Raw genomic sequence first — 9,302 nt, forward strand, 5'->3', positions numbered from 1 at the left:
TGAGGAGAAAAGTTTGTTAGGTCAGGAGTGCCAGCGGCACATGAAGGCTCCCAGCTGTGTGTGCAACTTTGGATTTGGTACCCACTTCACGTCACCTTGAATCCTCTGACATCCACCGAGGGGGTAATGTAAGGCATACTTTGCTGGAACGGTAATAATCCATGCTTCATGCTCAAGAGCTGAGTCTCAGAGGAGGATTGGCTTTCTCTACTCCCTTTGGCCTCGCTCCGTCTCACTCAAGGAACAAAAAAAACCCGAAACAACGGAGAAGAACTGGGGAAAACAAGGAAAGCAAAAGAAGACATATCCCTTTAAATGGACTTTCGCCGTTTCATCAGCCTGTGGTTATCTGTAAAGCTGTGCAACCCAGGTGAGATGGAGCTGACAGGAGATGGGAAAAGGCTGTTTTTTAATGTGCTTGGCGAGATCTCCTCTATCTTGTAAGAGATGGAGTGAAAGTACTGGGGATTCAGCTTTGAGCTGAATGAATTTTGGTGGGACACCACCCGGCTGGTGTACTCATGGGACCTGTAACACATGCAGGAACAAACTGACTGAAGGTCTGTTACTTCGGCCTTGTACCGTGGCCGACCATGCTGGGAGTCCTCTTGGATGTGGATAATCATGCTGTTGCGGTTCCCTGCCAGGGATGCCCGTTCCTCGGCATCCCGCCGCTCGTCCTCGCTGTTCATGGTCAAGAACCTGAGAACAACCAGATTTAGAAATGCCCCAATGACTGTCAATCCCACTAGAATGTACATAAAGCTAAAAGCCACATAGAGAGGCTTCTTTTGAAGGGCCCCTTTGGTCTGCAGGGCCACATAGTCTCCAAACCCTATCGTAGTCAATGTTATAAAGCAGTAATAGTAAGCATGGAAAAAGCTCCATTCCTCGTACTGGGAAAAGGCTGCTGCTCCAATGCAGAGTGTCCCCATGCAGGAGAAGAAACCCACAGTGACCATGTTTTCCATGGAGACCTCAGTGCTCCTCATCCCACAGCACTTTTTGATGCGTTTCAAGAGGTACTTGACGAAGGTGTTCATGCGCTCGCCCAAGCTCTGGAACATGACGAGTGTCAGTGGGATCCCCAGGACTGCGTAGAACATGCAGAAGGCCTTCCCTGCATCCGTTCCTGGGGCAGCATGTCCATAGCCTGGGAGGGGGAATGAAAAGATAGCACAGTCAGCAAGGCAGGTGGTGACCACAGGTCCCTCTTCATGCAAGCCACATGAACCACAGAGCCTCTGAAGCTACAGCCAGATCCAAAGCTGCAGGAACACTACAGTCACATGATGTTCCGATATCTCCTCACCCATGTCCTGTGTCCAGAGTAAATAAGACACAGAACAACAAAGTTGTTCACAGAGGAGTGAGAAAGATGAAAGAATGGGCAATTCATTCTACCTCAAACAAGTGTTCAGTCTAAGCAAGTTTATATTGCATTAATTCACTGAAGATATTTTATGTACTTCCTGTATCACATGCAATAGTGGAAACTTTGGAAATAGATGGACTTTCCCACAGTGTTTTTGAGAGTAGTTGGTGTTGCCCTGTCCCAAAACCAGAGTACACTGATGGCATCCAAATTCTCCCTCTGCTGACAGCATGGAGTTCACAGCATCCACAGACCCACCAACCAATGAAATTCCTTTTTAAACTCTTCCATTCTGAACAAACTTTTCTTCTAGACACCTTATGAAAGTCACTCATTGCTGGAATACCACAGGAATTTAGGGATTTATTGCCTGTTCTATCTTTAATTACTGAAGAATAATCAACTTACCAGATTGTTCCATAGTTTTACAGCTTTGACAGTTAGCCTGAAAAAGGCAATTTCATCAGGATGTTAAACTAACCCAGGACAGAAGATGTACCACGTTTCACAGCATAGTTTACAGATGGTAAAATCATGGCTAAGCTTTTATTCTAAATCAAACCATAAGTGGGGACTGTTTTGAAATTATAATTTCACTTTTTCATATGCTTTAAAAATTACATTTCTTACAGCTGAGGTTCTACATGATAATACCAAAGTCTGTGAAATGGGATGGCTGGATCCCACCTGGCCATGGTGTACATTGACCATGTGGGTACCATTATCTAGACTCCCCTTAAAATCAGTGAGTAGACATATGGACTTCACAAGGGCAGTTCTTCTTGTGTGCCCTGAGGTGTCTGAAATAGGTCAATGAGTTACCTAGAGGAGACAACTATTTCTCTACAGTCATTGTAATAGAAATCCTGGAACAGAACTCAGTTCAAGATTAATATACCTAAATTTGAGTATCTAAGTGTGTGCTATGTGTCCAAACTCCCAATATAGTCAAAGATTCAATAAAAATAGGCAGAAGTGAGTGATTTAACTGACCACCCCAAGTATACTTTATATCAAGATGAAATGACAGTACTGACTGTTTCTTGACCATATCCATAAAGTCCCATTAGACCAACTAGACATTTGTTAACTGCATTAGAATTTAGCCACCTACAGCACAGGTAGACAACTACCTGCAAACAGCCAAATGAGGGTATCTGAATCACGAGTAGAGCTCCACCTTCAGTGACTCTCTCTAATGTAGGTGCCTGTGTTGTACACACTGAGGGTTTAAATCAGTTTTCCAGAGTCGTCTACCTTCACATGAGACCCCTGAGACACCAGGTTACCCACAGATGGCTGGCAGATAAAACACAGGGCATACAGCAGACCCACACTCTTACAGATCAGAAGCTGGAGGCAGAGACCACCTGAGATACCCCTGAGGCAGGACCATTCCTCTAGTACTGCCTCAGTCCTGCTCATCACCATTAGACTCAGGTCATGGACCTGCTGCTCTGAATTTGTCTAATCCATTTTTTGAAACTCTTGACACTGCACACCTCCTCAGTCTCCTGTGGCAACAAATTCCAGAAGTTCACTATCTCCTCTGTAAAATAGATACTTTATAATTTAAAACAGATCTCCTTGTTTCAGCTAGTGTCCCTTAATTCCAGTATTGAAGTTCTACATCTACCTTATCTATCACTTTCATGGATTCAGCTAAACTCAGCTTTTTCTCTGCTCTCAGTCTTCTCCTATCTGAACTGAAGTCAGGGCCTATTTTACTCATATAGCAGAAGTCACATTCCCTTGACGATTTCAATGTTCTTCTCTGGACCTTCTGTAGTTCTACCACATTATTTCTGAGCTGCAGAAACCAGAACTCTGCATATCCCTCAAGATGTGGGTGCACCACAGAATCTGCACTTTTACTAGGATGAACATATGAACACCAGGTAACCTTCAGTGGTCAAGGGAAGAAACCCAGCAAGAATGCCTTCCCAAAAGCAACAGGTATTTCCTTAGCTCAGTTGCTAGTTGTTGGCAGATGGATGGGATGTAAAAAACAGCTTACAAAAGAAGCACATAATTCAGAATAGGATGTTCCTTTTCAGGTTAAAAAAGGAAGAGATTCACCTGTTGTATTGAGCCAGGTAGTCTGTTCATCATAAAAAGCAGTTTCCAAATTACCTGGAAAGGGAAGTGTCTTCAACAGATTGATGCTGGGTTAGTTCCACCTGACTGTCCCTCAATAAAGGCTATAATTGCCTCTCATTACTAAGACCAGCTTTTGAACTACAGGGGTGTTAATTAAACCAGGGACATCATCCCATTTTATAGCTATAGTTACAGATGATAAAGAGAAGGAAAGCTTCAGAAAATGTGATTTTCCAGATGGTTGCAGAGATGGCAGTTGGTGGAAACAACTTTCACTTTGGGTTCTAAAAAAATGATTGGGGTGAAAAAAAGATTCCTTTTGATATCACTATATGCCTCTCATTAAAGATATCTCCAGAGACAGTTTAGGGAGATTATAAAACATTAATATTATGTTCTTACACACTATCTCACAATTGAAGTTCTAAGATTTGTCACAGGTTTTGTAATTATGTATCCTATAAGATAGGAATATATCCATATCCCTGTTTTACAGATAGGGAAGCACAGACCCCAGCAGGCTATAATTTCCCTCCATGTCACATAGGTAGATAGTACATCCAGAAATTCTGATTTCTATTCTGCCCCAAGTCATACTTGCTTTCCACAATATCAGATAAATGTCTTTTACTGCATTTTCACCATGAATCTGGGGTAAAGAAGACTTTTTTCATGAAGCTGGAAAAAGATTTTACAAATAGATTCATGTACAGGGGTTCGAAGTCACATATTTCTCCTATACAGCATGGCTTTAAGGACCTTAGTCATTGCCTTCAACACTCTGAAATGAACGGGTTTCAAAATACACCAAAGAAAGATTTAACTCTCCATTACTTTAGCATTACAGAATCTATTTAGCAATACAGAGCAATGCATGGAAAGTAAACTGCAGTGGTGAATTTTCTCTGAAATTCAGCAAATTTCAAATCTAAAACAAATCACTGTCTTCTTAACATCAGAGACTGCCTCTGGAAAAAAAAAATGGGAAGGCCAGTAATTGCCAGAGGAAGAGGGGCACAAAGGATCATTGACGCCAGGAAAGGATGTAGTTCATGGGGTTAGTCTCCAAGTACTCAGGTTTTACTTACATCAAGTAGAGGCAGAAGCAGAAGCAACTGCCTTGATAGCAGATTCCAGCTACCAAAATTCATCCTAATTTCCTCTACATGAATGCCACTGCCCTTTTGCAGAGTATAAAGAGATGACTATGTCAGCCGTAAGAAACACAAGGCTTAAAGAGAAATAGAAAGGTTAAGCATGACATCAGTGTTTCTCTTTCTTTCTGTGGTGAAGAAGAAAGATTGAACAGAAGCCTTTAGAATTAGGTGTAGGAAATGCATCCCACAACAAGCCATGAGGCTGAGATAACAGCTAGAAAGGTATAGCTGGAGCTTTTACTTGGACCACAACTAGGTAAATACTGCCTATACTAGTCTAGTATAGTAACCAATTTGTTGAGATCCCACAACACAGCAGTGTGACACAGCAGGCAGGTTTGTCTGATATTTAATGAGATATAATTTGAATGCTCAAAGACAGTCTAAATAAGTTTCACCTTCATTGGAAGCAATGTCATTAATACTCTGTCTTTGATAACCCTGCCCAGCAGCTTAAGCTTTCAAGACAGAACTCATCTGGGTTGGCACCAAGAAGAATAGCTTGGCATGAAGAAATGTCATGTCTCAGAGTGTTACTCCAATTCTGGACTGCAGAGCACTAATGCTTATTTTTCCATGGTGCCTTTCAGATGAGACAGAAACTCCTCATCACAATCTGTCTGAGGTTCATTTCTGGGGACAAGCCCAACAGCTTTCTCTAGCTTGTAAAGGGACATTGTGCTGGGGTACCAGTCCACAACCAGAACATGCAGAGGAACATGGTGCACAGCTACCCTGAATCCAACAGTGACCACAAGCAGATGGCTGGGGAAGAGCAAAGGAATGGTATAATTACATGTGACTCTTTCCTCAAGAATTCCTGTACCCAGCTGCATTATTTGGAGATTAGGGATTTCCTAAGTCAGATATGATTTTGCTGGTTTTAGTAACACAAAATGGATTTCTCTTCCATGAGCTTGGGCATTGTCCATTGAATGTGTATGAACTTCTAGCACCTGCAACATCCTGTGTCAAGAAAGTTGATAGATCAACTGTGTATTCTTTAAAAAAATCACCACCACTTCTTTACTTCTCTCCCATTGCTGTCATCTGATGGAAATGGTATGTCCTCCTCTGTGGAAGAGATCAGGAACAATTATTCCCTATTCCCCTTCTTTGTGTAACTCATGATTTTATAGACATTTTATCAACAAAAATGCCATGTTGCATTCAGTCCCTAAGCAAGTACCTCTGGCACTCTGTAGCCTCATGTGGACAGACCAACTTGCTTCGATCTACGTCAGTGATCTTTGCACCACACTTAGCTGCAGGGTACAGACAGGCCCATAATGTGTCTTGCCCTCCAGCAGAAATTCTCTGGTTTAACACTTTGCTTCTGGGGCCAAAAGAGTCTTTATAAAAAATTTCATGCAATGATGTAGGCTGCCCAAAGTAAATCTGTAACAGAAAAAAAACATGATGGGAAAAAAGTCCTGAACATTTTCAGTGTGCATCTACATAGTAACCATCTCCAACACTGCAAACTAAACTGGCTGCAAGTTCTGCCAGGGTAGGTTTTGGTCTTATGAAAAAAAAAATTCATGAAAAGTGATGTAAGATTTCCCAGGTTAGTAGTGGAGTCACAATCCCTGGAAGAGTTCAAAAAACATGTGGATGTGGCACTGGAGGACAAGGATTAATAGTGAACACAGTGGAGCTGCTGGTTTGAGAGTTGGACATGATATTTTAAAGGTGTTTTTCAACCTTAACAATTCTATGATTCTGAGGATGAATTGCCCCACCAGCCCATGACTGCCAACACTCTTATCATCAGCACATTATGGCTTTACCCTGCAATAACCAGCACTGTCCCAGTCAAAGTCCATGCCTGGTCTACCCACTTTGGACAGGGACTGCTGCAGCTAAGCACCACTCTAGGACAGTACATGTGTTTATCTGTTACTGGTACTATCCATCTCAACTCTTCTGGCCTCTGTGTCTTACAAAACATAGGTCCTGCTCTACTTAGTAGCATAGATGGAGCTTGTGTGGGTTTATTGAGTGTATTTCTACATTTGGCTCAGTCAGAGACTGGGAGAAGTTTGTCTCTAGATGTGCACTGGTACGAGGCCAAATGCATGGTCACTGTCAAAAAATAAAAAGTAAATGTGGCAGTGTTAAGTTACTTGTAGGTCATGCTTAGGCCAGTGTGTAGCTGCAGAGTGTCTAAGCTTCATTCACATTCACATTCAATGTACAACAGGTCTTAGATATCTTGAATCTCAAAGCGCTGCTCTGTGTTATTCATGAGGGAGGTTTTATTTCCCTTAGGAGGAGGTTTCTCCCCTCATTCATCTACGCATCATTCATCCCCATGATGGACATTTTGGCCAGGTTGTCTCTGAAAACAGCCTCTGAAAAAAAAATTAACTTCTCCATCCCTGTGACTCAACCCCTTCTTACTCATGCTGGCAGCAGCCTTTGCTGGGAGATAATGAAGAGAGGGTAATGGCACCTGATATTCAGATGGGCAGACATAATTCAGATTAAAACATCTTCCTGATGTCGCACACTTCACTTCAGAGGTTCATCTACGTCAGAAAAACTGCCACAAAGATCAGGCTGTCTCGCTGCAGGATCTGCTGCTCCTGATTTCAGCAGGGAGAAGGAACAACATGGCCTTAGTGGCACAGATGCAAGAGGTTTCAGTAGGGATCAGGGAGAAACTTCATCTAACTAACTGATAGCAATTAATTTACCAGGACAAAGGCTTTCTCCTGTAAGAAGAGAGCATCATAGGTGTTACTGTTACCTGGATGAAAGCTGCCATGTATCTACACCAGCCTCCTGGCACACAAGCACTGATGACTGCTCCCTCTTCTCTTTCCCACATGTCTGGCCTCTCCCTGAATCCTGCTGCTTTTCACCTCAAACACCTCCAGGACCTGCTTTGTCTTTCATTCCCTTGTCAGTTGACCTCACTGCAGCACATCATCTGAACCATCTCTCTTAGTTTTGCACATTTCCTTCCATCCCCAAAGACACCCTCTTCTTCCATGCTCAAAAGACAGTCTCTAGTATCAGGTCAAAGCACAGCACATGGCTCCCTACAGAAACACACAGCAATATGGGATAATGTCATCCCTTGTTGTGAAGACAGGGACAGCATGGGAGAGGAAAAAGGATGTGCCAACCTCAAACCCTAAATTCCTCAACAAGGTCAGTGCAGCCTCTCATCCTGACTCATCCCTGGCCTGTTACAACTGCTTCCATGTCCTGACTGCAGAGGTAAGATCTTGTCACCTAGGAAATTGCACTCTTTACTTTGCTTTGTATCAAGACCTGAGAAGATCTCCTATTCTGGGCAGCAGGGATGCAACAGGCTTCCCTCAATTTGTTCTTCCCACCATGAGCAGAAACATCTTTTCTTGTTGATCTTGAAACCAAACTTTCAAGATATTCAGGGAAAACACCTTCAAAAGCAGCTCTGATGGGATAGGCAGGTACACACGTAGGCACAGGAGGTGTGTAGCAAGGAAATGAGGAGGAGAAGAGGCTTCTCTCTGTCATCCACTGACCAGCAGGTGAGGACACAGCCAAAACCAGTATTGAGGTGGGAGGCCAGCATTGACCCATGCACATCATGAGCTGGAACAAACAAGTGCCTTGGCCTCAGGCATTACCCCTGCTGCAGCCGTTTCTGTAAGCTCACCAGAGGTGCTGAATATACTGCCTGTCAGCAAAGCCAGTGCATGACAGCCCAGCAGCAGACCTGAAGGACTCACTCAGAACAACTGATAAGACTGATAACTACTGTTGAGTCAGCACAATGCCAGCTCTGTGCCACTCATCCCTCCACCACGTTTGCTCTCTCCCTCCATTAGTCTCATCTGCAGCCATCACACATTGCCTCCTGCCTTATGCAACCTGAACCTCCTGCTCCAGAGCAGCACTGATGCCTACCCAGGGAGAGGAGAGGACAAATCTTCCAGGTCATTGGGGCAGAGGAGTTGGAAGTGCTGCTTATTCAGTTACACACCTGTCAGAGGCTTGTGCTCAGGCAGTTTCCCTACTCCCCCAGGTGGACAGACCTGGGGCTTCTTTGCTTCCTCAGGGAAAGATCATCTATTCCTCCTGAACTTAGACTCCAACAGGACATAGGTCCTCTATTTTGAGACCTATTGCTTCTGCCTAATGCAAAAGCACAGATTTGGTCACAACATTTGGCCCTTTCAGACACCCAGCGGGTTACAGCATGAAGGAATTGGTTTATGAGTTTAAACCAAGCCATAAAAAACTCTTCTTTTTCTAATTAGTTCTGAGTTTATTCTCATTTCTTGATAAGGATGAGACACCTATATCTTTATCTATACCCATCTGTCTTTCCTCCCCAATAGCTCTGAAGCTGCTCACCAATTTCCACCACTTAGAAGAAGCTGTAATGGGAACTTGATAGTAATCTGTTCTGCTGGGCCTGCCATCTGCCCAATCTGTGAATACACATAAAAGGGCCTAAAAATCAACACACACATAGTACAGACTCAGCTGTAATGTGAGCAGCTCTTTCTCTGACCAGTTACAGGAAAGAAACAAGAGCTGAGGGTCCTGCAAGGTGGATTAAGATGTAGGGGCATAGGAGAGAACTGCAGGAATGTCTCCACCATCTTATAAAACAGCCTGTGATGAAATACCTATCTGCCTGCAAGGATGAGGATGATAATCAGGGTTCA

General features: G+C 43.4%; 1 protein-coding gene across 1 annotated transcript; it reads right to left on the reverse strand.

Annotated features, from left to right (window-relative positions):
• Window positions 1-311: 311 nt before the first annotated feature.
• Window positions 312-4,717, reverse strand: KCNK9 (potassium channel, subfamily K, member 9; the record flags this gene model as incomplete). Its single annotated transcript, XM_009084211.1, has 3 exons — window positions 312-1,153; window positions 3,156-3,166; window positions 4,701-4,717. Coding segments are annotated over 3 exons (870 nt in total), but the record flags the coding sequence as incomplete, so codon positions are not given.
• Between the last annotated feature and the right edge of the window lie 4,585 nt (window positions 4,718-9,302).

This window comes from Acanthisitta chloris, unplaced genomic scaffold, assembly GCF_000695815.1.
Source record: "Acanthisitta chloris isolate BGI_N310 unplaced genomic scaffold, ASM69581v1 scaffold391, whole genome shotgun sequence".
Lineage (NCBI taxonomy): Eukaryota > Metazoa > Chordata > Aves > Passeriformes > Acanthisittidae > Acanthisitta > Acanthisitta chloris.